Source organism: Thalassophryne amazonica, chromosome 4, assembly GCF_902500255.1.
Source record: "Thalassophryne amazonica chromosome 4, fThaAma1.1, whole genome shotgun sequence".
NCBI lineage: Eukaryota > Metazoa > Chordata > Actinopteri > Batrachoidiformes > Batrachoididae > Thalassophryne > Thalassophryne amazonica.
Genome location: NC_047106.1, coordinates 82,879,673 through 82,901,614, shown reverse-complemented (window position 1 = coordinate 82,901,614; position 21,942 = coordinate 82,879,673). Strand labels below are relative to the sequence as shown.

The 21,942-nt window shown below is 40.1% G+C and overlaps 1 protein-coding gene across 1 annotated transcript in view; it reads left to right on the top strand.

Annotated features, from left to right (window-relative positions):
• The window catches only part of gdpd1 (glycerophosphodiester phosphodiesterase domain containing 1), a 72,275-nt gene that overhangs the window by 42,044 nt on the left and 8,289 nt on the right, over positions 1-21,942 (top strand). The window contains exons 6-8 of the mRNA XM_034168177.1: positions 6,972-7,093; positions 13,995-14,084; positions 17,188-17,321. Of these exons, the coding sequence (XP_034024068.1) occupies positions 6,972-7,093; positions 13,995-14,084; positions 17,188-17,321 (346 nt within the window). The remainder of the gene's footprint in view (positions 1-6,971; positions 7,094-13,994; positions 14,085-17,187; positions 17,322-21,942) is intronic.

The following is a 21,942-nucleotide window of genomic DNA, read 5'->3' as shown; positions in this document are numbered from 1 at the left end:
ACGTGTTTTGATATTTAATGTTCAGCATCTCTAAAGTCCCACAGTTATACATTGTTAGAGACATTCTCCTGATTTATGAAGAATTTATGACTGACACAACTTGTTTAACTCCTATGTGATCCCCCCCCCCCCCCCCCCACACACACACAACCCGATGCTCTAATTTTAGCTTATTCAAAGCCTCTCCTGCTTTCCCAATGGCCTAGAATTACAGCTTTATTCTAAAATCATAAACCCTGATATGCAATGTGAAAATGCTGCATCACACACATCACCTTAACTGAAGTACAAAATTTTTTGAAACGTCACTTTGTAGTGCAGCAGTAAATCGTGCTCAGTATATTTATGATGCACCATTTTTGCAAAATTCATAGATTTCACATTTTATTTTTATACATTAAAATATGTCATTATTTTTAATAAGGGTGAAATATTTTTTGTTCAGTATTTTTGTGTTTCTGAGATTAATACTAATATTTGTATGCTGTATGTGCCATATGAGGGTTGTATTTTAAATGTAATAAATTTAGATTAATTGCAAAGCTTGTAATTGCTTAGATTAATTTTTTAATTGCCTGACAACATACCTGGATATGCCAGGCTATTAGTATTACCCTTGTGTCCAACTTCATTTCATTTGTTAATATATAATAATGGTAATGCATTTTATTTATAGGCACCTTTCTCGATACTCAAGGACACCACACAGAAATGAAAACAAATAAAACAACAAAAAACATATTAAAATACAAAAAATATAAAAAGAAAACAGATTAAAATTAGGCAGTGCAGTAGGTCAGATAGGAGAAAAAAAGCAGTTTAAAACAGATGGGTTTGGATTTGAAAAGTGAGAGAGAGTTTATATTTCTGAGGACAGGTTGTAATGAGTTCCAGAGCTGGGGTGCAGAGCGGCTGAATGCTCTGCACCCCATAGTGGTGAGATGGGCAAGAGGGACAGTCATATATAGCCATTCCTTCATTTCAGGCCGAATAATAATATTAATAATAGTGATAATAATAACCTTTGTTTAACCAGGTAGAATTCCATTGAGATAGAAACCTCTTTTACAAGAATGACCTGGCCAAGAAAGGCAGCAGCACATGTCATAAAGGACAGGTTATCATCAACATGAGAATGTTGGTGATAAATAAAATACAGTCATCTTGGTCATAATAACATTGCACATGATGTAAAGTGTCAGGCAGATTTAGATTTAGAAACATAGGCATTGAGCAAAAGAATCCCATGCACGATCTCCTAAAATAGACCGGAGGTGTTCAAGGAAGTCAGTCTGGGCAGTTTCAGTTCAGATTGAAGAATGTTCCAATCTCAGGGGGTTGAAAAACTAAAGACATTCTTTCCCGCTTCACAGTGGACACGGCGTACACAAAACCATAACATGTCATTCGAGCACAGAGCATAACTACACACAAAAATATAAATGCAACACTTTTGGTTTTGCTCCCATTTTGTATGAGATGAACTCAAAGATCTAAAACTTTTTCCACATACACAATATCACCATTTCCCTCAAATATTGTTCACAAACCAGTCTAAATCTGTGATAGTGAGCACTTCTCCTTTGCTGAGATAATCCATCCCACCTCACAGGTGTGCCATATCAAGATGCTGATTAGACACCATGATTAGTGCACAGGTGTGCCTTAGACTGTCCACAATAAAAGGCCACTCTGAAAGGTGCAGTTTTGTTTTATTGGGGGGGGATACCAGTCAGTATCTGGTGTGACCACCATTTGCCTCATGCAGTGCAACACATCTCCTTCGCATAGAGTTGATCAGGTTGCCAATTGTGGCCTGTGGAATGTTGGTCCACTCCTCTTCAATGGCTGTGCGAAGTTGCTGGATATTGGCAGGAACTGGTACACGCTGTCGTATACGCTGGTCCAGAGCATCCCAAACATGTCAAGTGAGTAAGCCGGCAATGCAAGAACTGGGACATTTTCAGCTTCCAAGAATTGTGTACAGATCCTTGCAACATGGGGCCGCGCATTATCCTGCTGCAACATGAGGTGATGTTCTTGGATGGCACAACAATGGGCCTCAGGAGCTCATCACGGTATCTCTGTGCATTCAAAATGCCATCAATAAAATGCACCTGTGTTCTTCGTCCATAACAGACGCCTGCCCATACCATAACCCCACCGCCACCATGGGCCACTCGATCCACAACATTGACATCAGAAAACCGCTCACCCACACGACGCCACACACGCTGTCTGCCATCTGCCCTGGACAGTGTGAACCGGGATTCACCCGTGAAGAGAACATCTCTCCAACGTGCCAGACGCCAGCGAATGTGAGCATTTGCCCACTGAAGTCGGTTACGACGACGAACTGGAGTCAGGTCGAGACCCCGATGAGGACGACGAGCCTGCAGATGAGCTTCCCTGAGACGGTTTCTGACAGTTTGTGCAGAAATTCTTTGGTTATGCAAACCGATTGTTTCAGCAGCTGTCCGAGTGGCTGGTCTAAGACGATCTTGGAGGTGAACATGCTGGATGTGGAGGTCCTGGGCTGGTGTGGTTACACGTGGTCTGCAGTTGTGAGGCTGGTTGGATGTACTGCCAAATTCTCTGAAATGCCTTTGGAGACGGCTTATGGTAGAGAAATGAACATTCAATACACGAGCAACAGCCCTGGTTGACATTCCTGCTGTCAGCATGCCAATTGCACGCTCCCTCAAATCTTGCGACATCTGTGGCATTGTGCTGTGTGATAAAACTGCACCTTTCAGAGTGGCCTTTTATTGTGGCCAGTCTAAGGCACACCTGTGCACTCATCATGGTGTCTAATCAGCCTCTTGATATGGCACACCTGTGAGGTGGGATGGATTATCTCAGCAAAGGAGAAGTGCTCACTATCACAGATTTAGACTGGTTTGTGAACAATATTTGAGGAAAATGGTGATATTGTGTATGTGGAAAAAGTTTTAGATCTTTGAGTTCATCTCATACAAAATGGGAGCAAAACCAAAAGTGTTGCGTTTATATTTTTGTTGAGTGTACTTTCAGATCTCTGAAGTAAACTGGATAAATAGGTTGGAACCAAACCAATAAGAGTTTTGTAAACCAGAATCATCCAAGTCCTGCAATACGTTTCAAAAAGATGGGAAGTGAAACCTTTTACTACTTTTTATTGTTACCATTTCTTCTGACAATACTTGAGGCATTTTGGTATTGAGGATAACAAGCAATGAAGCGTGTCAGGTGTTAATTTGTCTTCCTGTGAATTCCTTTTACCTCATACACAACACCATGCCATGACACATCCTGGCTTTTGGACTTGTTGCTGATACGGCCGAATGGTCCTTTTTGTCTTTGGCCCGGAGAACGCTGCATCCATTTCTCTCCCCACCCCCACCCAAAAAAAGATCTAGAATATTGATTGCTCTGACCATGATACACATTTCCCTTGTGTGACAGCCCAGTCCAGATGCCTCCAAGCTCAGAGAAGTTTGTGCTGCTTCTGCACAAGGCTAATGTAATTATTTTTTCTTCCTTTTTTTTTTTTTTTTTTGTACAGTAAAGTTCTAAGTGGCATTATGAGCTATGACTGTAACTATTATAATGTTTTACAAAGGTTTCACAAAGTAATCCCTTGCCCATGTGGTTATATCAGCTGTTGATGAATGACTGTTGTCGATGCAGTCTGAGTGATCGGAGATCACAGCTGTTCAGCTTAGGCTTGTGCCCTTGTCCTTTACGCACCGACTTTCCTCCAGATTCCTTGAGTCATTTAATGACCTTATACACTGTCAAGGTACAAATATGCTAATCCATTCCCATCTTTGTTTGAGGATCACACATTTTTAAACAATTCTGTATATTTCTCATGCATTTGTTGACAAACCCTTAGATCCTCTGCCCATCTTTGCTTCTTAAAGAAAAGGGTGGAAAAAGCCTTTCATGGATCATGCTTTTGTATCAAATCATAATTAAGGGCTTTTCACACCAAGAGTGCAAATGCCGCATCACTCTGAAACCCATTATTTTCAAAGAGAAGCGTTGCACAAATGCCGCATCGCAGTGCAACGCACAAAATCCAAGGTTATGCAGCACTGCACTGGGAGCGTGCACCGTGGCTTGACGTCAAACTCACCACTGTTAAAGTTCAACTCGATCCAACTTTCACTGCTGCGCTTCCAATAGAAACGAGGCATCAGGCCAAAACATGGGAGACGGCAGAGTGCAGAGATGTGTGCCAGAGGAGCATCAGAACTGCTGATTTATGCACAGCAGTTCTTTTTTAAGAAAATCCTTACAAATGTGTTTTTTTTTTTACCCCAAGATTACTTTCTGATTACTGAAGTTAAAAAACATTAGAAAAATTACATTAGAAAATTTGCCATTAAAATAGTTTTGATTAAAAAAAAAAAGATTTTTCAGAAATCTTTGATGTTCACCTGTATATTAAAACCATAATGTATCTTTTGTTGTTTCAGATGAGATGATTTCTTGATTAACATGATAATGAACCTTGGACATTTATTTTTAGACAATAGCATGAAAAGTAAAGTGTACATTTTTAAGTCTGTTAGATTCATTCATATCTGCATTTCAACATGGAAAAAGGATCAAGAAATAAATACTAATATTTACCCATCAGGAAATGATGTAACAATGACTGCAGTGTATCTGTTAATTAGGATTTCTCAATGTGACATAAACCTCATGATGAAATAATTTTTCAACATTTAATTATGTCCTCATTGACAATGTGATTGCTTTTAATGTTGTAATAAGGACATAGCAATTACTAAAATATGAATTTGACTATACTAGTGATTGTGAATGCTTTGAAATTATGCACAGTAGGGGTGGGGCTTCGTCTACCTGTGCAAGTGTCTTACTGACTGAACTTTGACTTCATGGACATGTTTAATCATTCATTCATAATAATGTTAAAATATAAAAGGAAACAGCTTTTCAAATAAAAAGTGTAGTAGTACACCTGCTACTACATTTCTAAATTTGTTTTATTTATATTGTAGTAGCAGGTGTGCGTTTTCATAGACAACAGGTGAGCTGGACCCTCAGGACATTTAACCAGATGAAGGTCTCCTCCTTCAACCTCTTGGTGGATTTTTTTGGAGACACTTTTCTCACATTTTAAAGAGCAGAGATGTTCTCTTCTTCCTTCTGGACTTCAGGTTTTGGTGTTCAGCTCTATCACTGAAAGTTCTGAAGTGAATCTGTATTTACAAAGTTCTCAGCACAGCAAATGTTGAAATGTTCCTGATGTGGAACAAGTGGAAAAAACTATTTCTTAAAGTATAAAGAAATATGAAACAGTGCTATGCTATTTTCTTTAAGGCCTGATTACTAGATACTTTTTTTAATAAAAAAAAAAATTAAACTAAGTTATATAAAGTTGACAATGTGATTGTAGTCACAGCAGTAACCATTACAAAAAACTTGTGTAGATTTATTTGATAAAAATAAAAATAGATCAAACAGTTTACAAATATAAAACGTGCACTCAGCTCGACTGAGTGATTGATTCTGCAGCTAAAGGCTAAGCTAACATTAGCCGATAAAACTTAAGAGTCCAGTGGGGCACTAATGTCATGTTTTAGTTTCATATTACTCACGCACCTCAGACAAATTTGCAGAAGCTCCGTTGCGCAAACTGGGTGTGTGTATATATATTCAAGATATAATGTATTCAGAAGTGCAGAATTTTAGATAGAGTGTGTCTGCTCAATCACACTGGCTGCTGTCTCTCTCTCTCTCTCTCTCTCTGACTAGTTCTCTGGCCGGGCCAGCCGCTTCTGCCCAGCCTCACTCCGAACAGTTGTTGAAAAAAGGTCCTCCCAGCAGGGAGATGTCCATTGCTTGTTCCTCTGCTTTTTGCTCCTAATCTTTTGGTTATGACTCGCAGACTGAGCGTTTCACTTTATCTTGTCACTAATTCATGATGGCGATTGTCGCCATTGTTCACTAGATGCTCGAAAAGCCAGATGGTGACGTAGAAATCTCTGCTCCTTCTGTGCGCCCAGACGCGTTGTTGCGACATCCATGCGAGCGAATGTGGCAGAATGATTGTGCGGCGCGCCATGGTGTGGAAGGCCCTTAAGTCATATATTGACATCATTTGTTTGAAATAGCATAATTACTAAAAAAAAAAGGGGGGGGGGACAAACATTTTTGAACCTCATAACGAGCCCTATATTGCCCCTGTCCCAACTTTTCCTCGAATGTGCATGCCTGAAATGCAGGAATGGCAGGAGTGACATTTGAATAAATGAATGAATTTATTCTGTATACAGACTCAACAATAACAAAAATTCATAAATAAGACAACTTAACAGTGAACATGTGTGACCGAAAGGGTGTGGGCAGAAGCAAGGCTTATAAACGCCCACCCCTTTATATATATATATATATATATATATATATATATATATATATATACACCATACACATGTACGCATACTTCCAACAGCAAATACCAGCACAGACAGTATAAAATTAATCAATAAAGAATCAAACAAACAAAAACTCCAAATACAGCATGACAGACACAGTGCCCAATTCCCAAAAACGGTAACAAAAATCTATAAACCTAGTTCATCAGATTATAAGAAGCAATCTTGTTCTTATAGAGCCTATTAAAGCTGACTAAGGTACCAGATAATTTGATGTTATCTCCACAATTATTCCAGATGTTAACACCTTTAACAGCAATGACTTTTTACAATAGTAAAAGTTTTGACTTCTCAAATACTGACGTTCCTCTCAAATTGTAACTGGACTCCCTCATTATCCATGTCGTCCCAACTTTATCTGTTTTGGGATTGTATAGTGTTGTTTATGTTTGGATAATAAACTATTGCATTGCAGCCAAACACACCAGCTGACATGATTAATTTATTTGCCAACATGCAGCAGCTGTGACAGTCAGTATCTGTGAAGGTTATTGTCATTTCAACTTGTCCTTGTATGTCCAGAGTGTGTCTGTGAGGGAGGCGAGGGCGAGCGCATTCCTCTCCTGAAGGATGTTTTCGACATGTTTCCAAATATCCCTGTCAACATTGACATCAAGGACAACAATGACATGCTCATCAAGAAGGTGTGTGTTTATTTCTCCTTTTATTTTTAACTTTTCCTTTGTTTTGTTATTAGTTCCTATTTGACTTTTTTAGTGCATGCTTTTCATGCTACAACATGCATACAATCAAAGAGTTGTGCTTTCTCTGTGTGTTTTTGTGGATATTACTGGGAATCTCACTATTATATTTAGGGTTTGGGTTACAGTTAAATTCAGAATTGATAAGTTGAAACATGGGCATTATTTGCAGGCTCTTCCTTGAGTTGACTGTGATATACGTACAGTAGTGTTCAAAATAATAGTAGTGCTATGTGACTAAAAAGATTAATCCAGGTTTTGAGTATATTTCTTATTGTTACGTGGGAAACAAGGTACCAGTAGATTCTCACAAATCCAACAAGACCAAGCATTCATGATATGCACACTCTTAAGGCTATGAAATTGGGCTATTAGTATAGTAGTGTGGCGCAGGGGTGGTGGACAAGTGGTTAACGCGCTTGGTTTCAGTTCAGAAGGTTCCGGGTTCAAATCCCACCCCTGCCACATTTCTCCATGTAATGTGGAGTTGCGTCAGGAAGGGCATAAAACCTGTGCCAATTCAACATGCAGATCCACCTTGGATTTGCTGTGGCGACCCCGAGTGCAAACAAGGGAGCAGCCGAAGGGATGTACTAGTATAGTAGTGTGGCATTCAGTTAGTGAGTTCGTCAATTTTGTGGAACAAACAGATGTGAATCAGGTGTCCCCTATTTAAGGATGAAGCCAGCACCTGTTGAACATGCTTTTCTCTTTGAAAGCCTGAGGAAAATGGGACGTTCAAGACACTGTTCAGAAGAACAGCGTAGTTTGATTAAAAAGTTGATTGGTGAGGGAAAAACTAATACGCAGGTGCAAAAAAATTATAGGCTGTTCATCTACAATGATCTCCAATGCTTTAAAATGGACAAAAAAAAACAGACGCATGGAAGAAAATGGAAAGCAACCATCAAAATGGATAGAAGAATAACCAGAATGGCAAAGGCTCATCCATTGATCAGCTCCAGGATGATCAAAGACAGTCTGGAGTTACCTGTAAATGCTGTGACAGTTAGAAGATGTCTGTGTGAAGCTAATTTATGTGCAAGAATCCCCCGCAAAGTCCATCTGTTAAATAAAAGACGTGCAGAAGAGGTTACAATTTGCCAAAGAACACATCAACTGGCCTAAAGAGAAATAGAGGAATATTTTGTGGACTGATGAGAGTAAAATTGTTCTTTTTGGCTCCAAGGGCCGCAGACAGTTTGTGAGACGACCCCCAAACTCTGAATTCAAGCCACAGTTCACAGTGAAGACAGTGAAGCATGGTGGTGCAAGCATCATGATATGGGCATGTTTCTCCTACTATGGTGTTGGGTCTATATATCACATACCAGGTATCATGGATCAGTTTGGATATGTCAAAATACTTGAAGAGGTCATGTTGCCTTATGCTGAAGAGGACATACCCTTGAAATGGGTGTTTCAACAAGACAGTGACCCCAAGCACACAAGTAAATGAGCAAAATCTTGGTTCCAAACCAACAAAATTAATGTTTTGGAGCAAAACCAAGAAATGTGAATGAATTGTGGAATGTTGTTAAAGAATCTTGGAGTGGAATAACAGCTGAAAGGTGCCACAAGTTGGTTGACTCCATGCTTTGCAGATGTGAAGAAATCATGAAAAACTGTGGTTATACAACTAAATATACTAGTTTATTGATTCACAGGATTGCTAAAAAAGCAGTTTGAACATAATAGTTTTGAGTTTGTAGCGTCAACAGCAGATGCTACTATTATTGTGAACACCCCCTTTTCTACTTTCTTTTTTACTAATAGACCAATTTCATAGCCTTAAGAGTGTGCATATCATGAATGCTTGGTCTTGTTGGATTTGTGAGAATCTACTGAATCTACTGGTACCTTGTTTCCCATGTAACAATAAGAAATATACTCAAAACCTGGATTAATGTTTTTAGTCACATAGCACTACTATTATTCTGAACACTACTGTATATTCACTCGTGTTTTCAGTCCACTGCACTATTATGCCCAATCTGCTATGTCACTTTGTACCACAAAGCTTTGCAAAGTCCCAAGTTTGGGACTTTGCAAAGCTTTGTGGTATTCTTTGTGCCCATCCTTTAATATAAAGGATGGGCACAAAGAAGAAGAGCTATCACTATTACAGATCAACCTCAGCCTTTTCAACAAGTCTAAAAAATAGCTTCCACTCTTTAATGGGCATTGTCATCAAAGTATTATCACAAAGATGAGGTCCAGTATTTTCAAATTTCATGAAATTTGGTTTATTGGTAACATTACTTACAGTACTGTGGAAGTGCTTTCGGGAGAGTCAGTGTGCTTAAAATTTTTACAGTTATAAAAGTGCCAAATATATTATTTTCATAAGTAAAGTTCCTACCATTCTTCACCTTTATAAATGAGCTGTTTTACAATCAAGGTACTTACTTGGATTTTAAAGATAAAGTTTGGTTTAATGACAAGGTGGAAATGGCCAACAAAGTTTAGTTTGCCATAAATGGATAACTACTACTGGTCTATCAGCAGCAACGGTCATTTGGTTTGATATCCCCATTTGTTTACCATCGGAACTCTAATTATACCAGTTTTTGCCAAAATATCTTGTCATTCCATGATGTCTAATTTTGATGGGCTACCAGAACTATTATTTATTTAGTAGGTAACCAATAAATGGACTAATTTCCCTATCAAAGTCTACTGTATAACAATCTAACTCCCACGATCAGTGGGAAAATGTGCCCAGTGGGGAAATGACTTGAAACAGGCACTCAAAAGTAAAATGTCTGTCAAAAATTGCCTCTCCAGAAAACTCAAGCATTAGTGTTATGTGAAAAATATTTTTTTGTTTGAAAGAGGTAATCACTATCTGTGATGCCACAAAAGGATGTGTGCCTAATTCGCTCCAATGTCTTTAATATTGGGGTGTAACTCTCCGTCCGTCAAAAACTGTCCTCTCCGGAAATTCTTATAGTCCATCATTATTTGAGAATGCAGAAACACAATAGCAGTTGTATACTTTGAGTACATACATACCATCAACCGTTTTTAGTAGATCGTGTATATGGGTAGATTGCCCATATACACTGTGTAATTTACACAACAGTTATCTTAGTTAGCAGATCATATCTGTAATCTCATACAGTAGTGTTCAGAATAATAGTAGTGCTATGTGACTAAATTAATCCAGGTTTTTAGTATATTTCTTATTGTTACATGGGAAACAAGGTACCAGTAGATTCAATAGATTCTCACAAATCCAACAAGACCAAGCATTCATGATATGCACACTCTTAAGGCTATGAAATTGGACTATTAGTAAAAAAAAAAAGTAGAAAAGGGGGTGTTCACAATAATAGTAACATTTGCTGTTGACGCTACAAACTCAAAACTATTATGTTCAAGCTGCTTTTTTAGCAATCCTGTGAATCACTAAACTAGTATTTAGTTGTATAACCACAGTTTTTCATGATTTCTTCACATCTGCGAGGCATTAATTTTGTTGGTTTGGAACCATGATTTTGCTTGGTTACTAGTGTGCTTGGGGTCATTGTCTTGTTGAAACACCCATTTCAAGGGCATGTCCTCTTCAGTATAAGGCAACATGACCTCTTCAAGTATTCTGACATATCCAAACTGATCCATGATACCTGATATGTGATATATAGCCCCAACACCATAGTAGGAGATATCGTGATGCTTGCACCACCATGCTTCACTGTCTTCACTGTGAACTGTGGCTTGAATTCAGAGTTTGGGGGTCATCTCACAAACTGTCTTGGCCCTTGGAGCCAAAAAGAACAATTTTACTCTCATCAGTCCACAAAATATTCCTCCATTTGTCTTTAGGCCAGTTGATGTGTTCTTTAGCAAATGGTAACCTCTTCTGCACGTCTTTTATTTAACAGAGGGACTTTGCGGGGGATTCTTGCAAATAAATTAGCTTCACACAGGCAGTCTTCTGACTGCCACAGCACTTACAGGTAACTGCAGACTCTTTGATCATCCTGGAGCTGAACAATGGGTGAGCCTTTGCCATTCTGGTTATTCCTCTATCCATTTTGATGGTTGTTTTCCATTTTCTTCCACGCGTCTCTGGTTTTTTTTTGTCCATTTTAAAGCATTGGAGATCATTGTAGATGAACAGCCTATAATTTTTTGCACCTGCGTATAAGTTTTCCCCTCACCAATCAACTTTTTAATCAAACTACGCTGTTCTTCTGAACAGTGTCTTGGACGTCCCATTTTCCTCAGGCTTTCAAAGAGAAAAGCATGTTCAACAGGTGCTGGTTTCATCCTTACATAGGGGACACCTGATTCACACCTGTTTGTTCCACAAAATTGATGAACTCACTGACTGAATGCCACACTACTATTATTGTGAACACCCCCTTTTCCCCCTTTTTTTTTTTACTAATAGCCCAATTTCATAGCCTTAAGAGTGTGCATATCATGAATGCTTGGTCTTGTTGGATTTGTGAGAATCTACTGAATCTACTGGTACCTTGTTTCCCATGGAACTATAAGAAATATACTCAAAACCTGGATTAATCTTTTTAGTCAAATAGCACTACTATTATTCTGAACACTACTGTATATGCAAACATCTGACAGGTCTGAAACTTTGGGCATTTAAGTACCCCCATTCAGCAGTTAGATATGGATGAATAACTTGACCAGAGTAACCACATTGATTTTTTTTTTTTTTTCTTTTTTTGTGGTGCCATTGACTGTGAAACAGTCCAAATGCACAATTTGTCAGGTAATAATAAGATTTTCTTTAAGAATATTGCATTGTATTTGCTGTATTTTGAAGCAGTAAACAAAATAAAATCAAATAATGAAAGAAGAAATGATAACGTAACGTACATTACAGTAATGCATGAAAATCCCAAAGGAAAGATCTGATAAAACAGGAAAAAAGGTGCATCTTCTACTCCAGAATAATACACTCACGTTTTTACAGTCTTTTTTTTAAACATTAGAATTCATATTAAAAATAATTGTTTTTATAGAAATGGGAATGTTTCGATATTTCCAATTTTGTTTTTAAATTGATGAAGTGGAGGGTGGGGCCACTAACACTCCTTATTATATGGCTGCGACTGTACAGGCGCTCTGATTGGCTGATTACCAGTCTGATATTTTCCCATATCAAACTGGTTTCCATGACAGTCGGGCCACAATGCGTATTTTCTTTACAAACCAGGAAGCTAAAACGCAATCAGAAAAAGCAAGTCGGACATGAAAACTCCATAAATACAGCGTCGAAAAAACACACAGATTGAAAGCTTACCAACTAACAACCAGACCATCTGTTAGCAAGTTGTTAATGGAGATGAAGAAAGCAAATGAGCTCAACACCATCAGCAGCATATTTGGGCGATAGTGTAAGTTGGCGTGGTTATATGTATAACAGCCATATAATAAAAGATTAATTAACTTCGTTTGCTTGGTCTGTACGGGAATATCAGACCTCCTTGTTTTTCCCCAGTGACAACACGTCGGTCTGATATTTCCCTCTACAGAGCTCGCGCTTGGTTCATAATACTTTAATATTTCTCAAAATTCTAGATAACCTGCATAATCCTGCATATTACACTGGTCAGCAAAAAATGATTTATTTTCTTGCATAGACTTTGAGCACTGATTTAGGGTAATCTTGGCGTGCTGAATCCGAATCTGAGCTCAGATTTCCTCTACCACTTTTTTTTTTTTTTTTTTTTTTTGCAATCTTCATGTTCCTTATTGATTATGCAAAAGTTGCTCATTCACTCATGGGTTTGATGCCACTAATCATGCAGAAAGGCAGCTTCAAAAGAATAGTTTTTAAACCAGGTTTGTGAAATGTGAACAAGAGCCGTAATATTGTTTATGGCGCTGAAGAGGTGTGTGAGACTGCAGCTTTTGCTTTCAGTGCTTGATACGAGAAATATGTTTTCATATCTCAAAAATGTGGTGTGATTGGCAAAACCTAACACCAGATTAGGATTTAGCGCTACCAAATTACCCAAAATCCATTGAAAAACTCCGTGCAAGAAAAATCATGTCTACCAGTGTTATAGTACATAAATACAAATGTGATGGTGTTCTGGTTCTGCCCCTTATATTCCCCATAATAAATGTTCAGTGCATTAATCGGAATAGTAATCTGCTGCCTAATCTTTTCCCCATTTAATGAAAATCACTTGAATAAACCTGCATTTCCTGACCATTTCCCTTTTGTGGTTCAAGGTTTCAGTTGCATGTTCAGCCCAACCCTTCCACCAAGTTTGAGTCATTTTCTCCTTTTGAGTAATTTTCCAAACAATCCAGCACCTAATAGGTGAGAAAATAAGAAGCAAGTGGCAAGCTCTACCTTCTGGACTTGAAGATGGTCACTTAGAAATATATTTTAAAACATACAGCAATGTAAAATGTGTGGGAGTATGGTATACACATTTTGCTGGATGATTCATTTTATCCTGTAACACATATGACTGTGTCAGGACTTTCACAGTGCTCATCTTTTCCGTTCTGTCAAAGAAATATTGATGGACTTTAACGCTATTGATCTGCACAAACTTTTTACTGGAATTTTGGCGTCACTTCAGCATCTTACAAGTGTCATTAGTGTACAGTTTCAAATAGTTACTTCAACCCATTTTCTCTACCCCAGTATTATTATATAAAAAAACAGATTGTGCATCAAATTAAGGAGTCTGGATGTGCTTACAAATGATACTGCTTCAGTGTAATTTCAGCGTGATGGACGTTGGCACCATGGGATGCCATAAACACAGATCACCACATAATATCCAAAACTCATTTTGCTCATGTGATTGAGTCTGGGTTTCTGTGTTAGTCACAAATAAAATATTTGCAGGTCTCTGAGCTGGTCCTTAAGTATGACAGAGAACACTTGACTGTTTGGGGCAACAAAAGGAACCAGATTGTTAAAAAGTGTTACAAAGAGGTAAGTTTAAAAACAAAGCATGGCTTTATTTTGATAGCAATTTGAATTGAGAACTTCAAGGGTCTTTGGCTACATTCACATTACTGGCAACAGTGGCTGATAGAGCTGTTACAGTAGAAAATACTAAAATGGCGATGTAGCCATCTGCAAGCCTTTATTCAAATGTTAAATTATTTCCTCTTTCTCATTGGTTTTTGTAATAAGAATTAGTGGTCAGCTGATTAATTGGGCTGATTAATGCAAATAATTGCCAAATGCCCACAAGTCTGCCTAAACAATCTGTATGCAGATGGTTTGAATGGAATGAACAACATCTAAAGTCTGCCAGTCATCACTGCCAGAGCATCCCGTGATGCTTAGCTTCATCAAGGGTGTTTAGCTGAATGATTTTCCTGACTGCAGCATGAGAAAATGTTTCTGTCAAAGCGAAAGAAAAGTGAGGGATCAGAGAATATGACTGTCTCCATTTAAACAAAACTGTTAATCAGACAAACAAAATGTTATTTTTGTGATTGTTTCACAATGGTTAAGCTGTAAAATGCACATAACAAAGATGCACAGCAGCAAAACATTCTTCCTTCTTGCTGTGTTGTTGGCTGTGTTAAGAGTGCGTGCGCAATGGCCGGGCCCGGCTCATACTGAAAAAAATCTCATGCTGTTACAGACATAAGTAAAATGTCTCACTGGAACAGTTTCCCTTTAAGTTTAGTGCATTATACAAAAATAATAATGATTGTGAATGTTTTTGCTATTTTAAATTTTTTCTACAGTTACACAAAAAACGGTAACACTTTATTTGAAGGTATCGTCATAATAGTGACATGACACTGTCATAGCTGTCACATGATGCAGTCATGAATGTGTCGTAAACATTATGTCAATGTCCTAAATGTTTGACTGCTGTCATTAAGTGTCATTCGGGTTTTGTTATGACAAATTGACAAGTTGGCATACAACTGAAGACCAAAAAGGCCAAAGACAACTTCTGGTTACATCTCTTTGATTAATATCAAGTTGTCATATTCAAGACAACCCAAAAAATATCAGCTTGTCATTACAAAATGCCACTTAATGACAGCAGTCATAAACATTTTTGACACTGACATAATGTTTATGACATGTTCATGACTGTGTCATGTAACACTTATACCAGTGTCATGTCACTATTATGATGATACCTTCAAGTAAATTGTTACCTAAAAGTATCACTGGTTACATTGTACAACCCCAATTCCAATGAAGTTTTATGTAAAATGTAAATAAAAACAGAATACAATGATTTGCAAATCCTCTTCAACCTATATTCAATTGAATATATCACAGAGACAAGATATTTAATGTTCAAACTGATAAACTTTATTGTTTTTGTGCCAATATTTGCTCAGTTTGAAATGGATGCCTGCAACACATTTCAAAAAAGCTGGGACAGTGGTATGTTTATCACCGTTACATCACCTTTCCTTCTAACAACACTCAATAAGCATTTGGGAACTGAGGACACTCATTGTTGAAGCTTTGTAGGTGGAATTCTTTCCCATTCTTGCTTGATGTACGACTTCAGTTGTTCAACAGTCCGGGGCTCTCCGTTGTCGTATTTTACGCTTCATAATGTGCCACAGTTTTTCAATGGGCGACAAGTCTGGACTGCAGGCAGGCCAGTCTAGTACCTGCACTCTTTTACTACGAAGCCACTCTGTTGTAACATGTGCAGAATGTGGCTTGGCATTGTCTTGCTGAAATAATCAGGGACGTCCCTGAAAAAGAGGTTGCTTGGATGACAGCATGTGTTGCATTTCTGGATGTTGTTAATGTATGGCTTTCGCTTTTTGTGGTAGAGTTTTAACTTGCACTTGTAGATATAGTGACAAACTGTGTTAATTGACAATGGTTTTCTGAAGTGTTCTTGAGCCCACTCGGTAAGATCCTTTACACAATGTCTGTTTTTAATGCAGTGCCACCTGAGGGATCGAAGGTCACGGGCATTCAGTGTTGGTTTTCGGCCTTGTCGTTGACGTGTGGAAAGTTCTCCAGATTCTCTGAATCTTCTGATTATATTATGGACTGTAGATGATGGAATCCCAAAATTCCTTGCAATTGAACATTGCGAAACATTGTTCTTAAACTGTTGGACTATTTTTTTTCACACAGTTGTTCACAAAGTGGTGATCCTCACCCCATCTTTGCTTGTGAACGCTGAGCCTTTTGGGGATGCTCCTTTTATGCCCAATCATGACACTCACCTGTTTCCAATTAACCTGTTCACCTGTGGAATGTTCCAAACAGATGTTCTTTGAGCATTCATCAACTTTCCCAGTCTTTTGTTGCCCCTATCCCAGCTTTTTTGAAATGTGTTGCAGGCATCCATTTCAAAATGAGCAAATATTTGCACAAAAACAAAAAAGTCTATCAGTTTGAACATTAAATATCTTGTCTTTGTGGTATATTCAATTGAATATAGGTTGAAGAGGATTTACAAATCATTGTATTCTGATTTTATTTACATTTCACACAACGCCCCAACTTCATTGGAATTGGGGTTGTAATTTATTTATTTATTTATTTATAGAAAAGCTGCCACAATATCATAAAATACTAAGACATTGCAGCAGCTTATAAAAATTAAAAAAAAAAAATTATATTGCAGCACCTTCATGTATCCCCTGCATCAATTTCACCAATCCATGAGCAGACAGTGTTAAAGCATGCATGCTGCTAATGGGATTGAGTGCAATATGGTCACAGTATACTGTTCTTTCAACTCAATGTACTGTTTGTAGTTTTTAGGCTCTTCTGTTAAACTTATTTTAGGTTTAACCTGTGTTAGCTCTGCTTAACATATCTTTTTCATATCTTTTTTAACTTTTTACTTTTCATGCTTTCATCGGGTCTTGAGTACTACTATTTTTTTCTCTCATGTACCATGTGTTTGAAATGACAACTAACCAACTAACTAATCAACTAACCTTGACCTTAAACTGTTAGCTTGTAAAGTGCTTTGATTAAAGCGCATTTTTGCTGCTCTGTCAGTCACTAATAACAATGTCTTGATTGAAAGGGAACTGACTACAAATCTTTGTTGTGTATGTGTGTGCCCATTTTGTAGAACCCTCGTATTCCAGTGTTGTTCAGTTTTCCCAGAGTGTTGCAGCTGTTATGCCTTTTCTACACTGGTCTTCTGCCCTTCATTCCTCTCAAGGAGCAGTTTCTCGAGATTCCCATGCCCTCCATTATTACCAAGTAGGTATACATTTTATGCATGTAATTAGAATAAAGTAAAACTTAAGACTGTTTAGAGAAATAGTAAGAAAAAGCTACCTTCTCCTTACTTGGACATTTCAATGTTTGTACACCACTCAAGGAGAATCTTTAACATCTCTTGAATGTTTAGCCCTGCTAAATTAATAAAATTACCATTTAGACTTTTCTTCTTTTGGCTTCTCTCATTTAGTGTATCCACACGTTGATTTATTTATTTTAGTTTTATGCTAGTGGACCCAGCTTCAGTCTGTGTTGTCAAACCGTAGCACCTAGAGGTATAACTGTGTAGGTGCTTCTTTGTCTGCACACGTTTAGCCCAGTAATAGACCGACACCAAAAACTGCTTCATGCCCACTGTATATTGGAATCAACCCACAAACCTGCACAGGATAATCTGTTTACAAAATGGATGGATGAAAAAGCTGACAAAAACTTTCCCTTTTTTTGTGGGGGGCAGGGGCACTCATGCCTTTTCCTCAGACTTTGACCTTCTAAAAACTGCGGTTTTGACATTGTCACACGCAGTGTTACTTTGCTGTCTTTTAAGTTCATGTCCTGTTAAAGTCCACCTGCAGTTAAATTTTAATTTTTCCACCTACAGCATAAAGATTTAATGTGATAATGGCACCTTTTGGAATAGTTAGATTTTAAGTCTTCTTTTTTTGGGTGCCCCTTAGTGAGAAGGCTGTTGCCTGTCTTGCTGCATAAATGTGGAATTTTTTTTTCATGCAGCCTGTCAAATTACTTCATTCTCTACTAAGTAGTTATGTCACTGTTCTTTCCTTGCCAGTGTCACAGTCTGCGTTATGACTCACAAAAACAGACATTTAATTTTCAGCCCCTGTTCGATTTGTAGATACATTTTCCTTGTTAAGGAGCACAGACTTCTTTTGGACTGCACCGAGGCAGATGAGTAAGCACCTATAAGAGTAATGTGAAGCTCTTTTTACCACAGGAGGACTGAAACAAACCATTATGTTTGGTTAACAAAATCCTAAAATCAGCTTGTTAGCTGCACCATTATTAACATGCATCTGTGATCTAATAAGGAATAAATGAAGTTAAATTCATTTATTTTCTATACCTGTTTACTCCATTCAAAGATCGCGGTGCACACACACACACACACCTACAGTCAATTTAAAGTTTCCATTTCAGTGAAGCTGCTTGTCTTTGGAGGTGGGAGGAAGCCGGAGCACCCACCCAGAAGGAACTTAAGCAAATATGGGGAGAGCATGCAAACCCTACACAAAAGGACCAGTTGGGAAGAGATCCCATGACCTTTCTGTTGTGAGTCAACGGTTTTAACCACTAAAATGAAATTGTGTAGCTCAATTTCATAATTATCAATCAACATTTCCTATTAGGTTGAAAAGCGCGCCTACTCAGGAGCTTGAGGCTGGAAATCACAAATGCTATCAGTATTTTAGAATAACTTAAGCTTGTATAATTTGATGTCAAAGGGTTTTTTTTTCTTTGTTTTAGTTGGACTTCATATATTGCAATGAACTCCTATGGATCTCATCTTGGTTGTATCCATCAGACTTGACCATTCTGTCTGTTATCTGGGGCATAAGGCTGCTTGAAAGAACATCTGATTCATGAACAAAGTAACTGAAAGAAACATTAGTGTCACTCGCCTGTTCAGTGTGTCGCAGGCTCAGACGGATCAAGGTCATAGAGCAGCATAGATTAAGTGATTTCCTACTTTATACTTTTGCAGAGGTCTGGTAACATTCCCTGTGCTAGATAAAGAGGGGCCAAAAAAATTTACGCAAATCATTACACATAATGGGCAAATTTTTGCTTCCACCCTCAATATGTCATGTCTCATTCTGCCACCGAACACATACATGACTAGGTATACATGGTCTTGGTTTTAGTGTCAAGTTATTCGCAACACACAAAACTATTTCCTGTGTTACATCATCACATGTTGAAAGATTAATATTCAGTTGTGAATCTGCATTCTGTTAACTTTACCTCTTTTGCTGACCTCTTACTAAAATACAGTTAATTTTTCTGTGTCAAAGGTCAAATCAGGAATCTCAGGTTATTTTCAGGACAATTTCATCCATCCATTTTCTTCCGCTTTATCCAGAGTCGGGTCGCAGGGGCAGCAGCTCAAGCAAAGCCGCCCAGACCTCCCGATCCACACACACCTCCCCCAGCTCCTCCGGGGGAACCCCAAGGCGTTCACAAGCCAGCCGAGAGATGTAGTCCCTCCAGCGTGTCTTTTGTCTTCCCTGGGGCCTCCTCCCAATGGGATGTGCCCGGAACACCTCTCCAGCGAGGCGTCCAGGGGGCATCCAAAAAAGATGCTCGAGCCACCTCAACTGACTCCTTTCAACGTGGAGGAGCAGCGGCTCGACTCCGAGCTCCTCCCGAGTGACCGAGCTCCTCACCCTATCTCTAAGGGAGCGCCCAGCCACCCTGTGGAGGAAACTCATCTCGGCCGCTTGTACTCGCGATCTTGTTCTTTCAGTCATGAGCCAAATCTCATGACCATAGGTGAGGATCGGAACGTAGATCGATCGGTAAATCGAGAGCTTTGCCCCCCTACTCAGCTCTCTCTTCACCACGACGGTCCGATACAGCGACCGCATCACTGCAGATGCTGCACCGATCCGTCTATCGATCTCACGCTCCATCCGTCCCTCACTCGTGAACAAGACCCCGAGATACTTAACTCCTCCAATTGAGGCAAGGACACTCCACCGACCTGAAGAGGGCAAAGCACCTTTTTCCGGTCGAGAACCATGGCCTCGGATTTGGAGGTGCTGATTTTCATCCCGGACGCTTCACACTCGACTGCAAACCGCCCAGTGCACGCTGAAGGTCCTGATTTGACGAAGCCAACAGAACCACATCATCCGCAAACAGCAGAGACGAGATTCTGTGGTTCCCAAACCAGACCCCCTCTACACCCTGGCTGCACCTAGAAATTCTGTCCATAAAAATAATGAACAGAACTGGTGACAAAGGGCAGCCCTGGCGGAGGCCAACGTGCACTGGAAACAGGTTTGACTTACTACTGGCAATGCGAACCAAGCTCCTGCTGCGGTCGTACAGGGACCGGATAGCCCTTAGCAAAGGACCCCGGACCCCGTACTCCCGGAGCACCCCCCACAGGGTGCCCCGAGGGACACGGTCAAACGCCTTCTCCAGATCCACAAAACACATGTGGACTGGTTGGGTGAACTCCCATGAACCCTCGAGCACCCGATGGAGCGTGTAGAGCTGGTCCAGTGTGCTGCGACCAGGACGAAAACCACACTGCTCCTCCTGAATCCGAGGTTCGACCATCGGTCGAATTCTCCTCTCCAGTACTCTGGAATAGATCTTACCGAGGAGGCTGAGGAGTGTGATCCCCCTATAGTTGGAACACACCCTCCGGTCCCCCTTCTTAAACAGAGGGACCACCACCCCAGTCTGCCAATCCAGAGGCACTGTCCCCGATTGCCACACGATGTTGCAGAGGCGTGTCAGCCAAGACAGTCCCACAACATCCAGAGACTTAAGGTACTCAGGACGGACTTCACCCCAGGAGCCTTGCCACCGAGGAGCTTTCTAACCACCTCGGTGACTTCAGCCTGGGTAATGGATGAGTCTGCCTCTGAGTCCCCAGTCTCTGCTTCCTCTTCGGTAGACATGACGATGGGATTGAGGAGATCCTCGAAGTATTCCTTCCACCACCCGACAACATCCCCAGTCAGGGTCAACAGCTCCCCACCCGCACCATAAACAGTGCTGGTGGAGAGCTGCCTCCGCCTCCTGAGGTGTCGGACGGTTTGCCAGAATCTCTTCGAGGCTGACTGATAGTCCTCCTCCATGGCCTCCCCGAACTCCTCCCAGACCCGAGTTTTTGCCTCTGTAACCGCACGGGCTGCGGCACGCTTGGCCTGCTGGTACCTGTCAGCTGCCTCCGGGGTCCCACCTACCAACAAAGATAAGTAGGACGACTTCTTCAGCTTGACGGCATCCCTTACTTCCGGCGTCCACCACCGGGTTCGGGGATTGCCGCCGCGACAGGCACCAGAGACCTTGCGACCACAGCTACGAGCGGACGCATCGACAATAGAGGTGGAGAACATGGTCCACTTGGACTCCATGTCTCCAACCTCCCCCGGGATCTGGGAGAAGCTCTCCCGGAGGTGGGAGTTGAAGACCGCACTGACAGAAGGTTCCGCCAGTCGTTCCCAGCAGACCCTCATGATACGTTTGGGCCTGCCAGGTCTGACCGGCTTCCCCCCCCTCCCAGCGGATCCAACTCACCACCAGGTGGTGATCGGTCGACAGCTCTGCCCCTCTCTTCACTCGAGTGTCCGAGACACTCTTTTTGCCCGTAAACTACACAAGGGACAGGTAAGACTGGTTTGTCTTCTCAGCAACATATGTCATTACAACTGTTAACTAAAGAACACAAATTAGTTTTTAGAGTTGAGCTGAAAATAACCTGTGGGACATGTAGCCAAAATCATAAATCCATCCATTTTCCATACCCGCTTACTGCAAGTAAGGGCCATGGGGGTGCTGGAGCCTATCCCAGCAGACAGAGGGCGTGAGGCAGGGCACACCCTGAACAGTATGCCAGTCGATC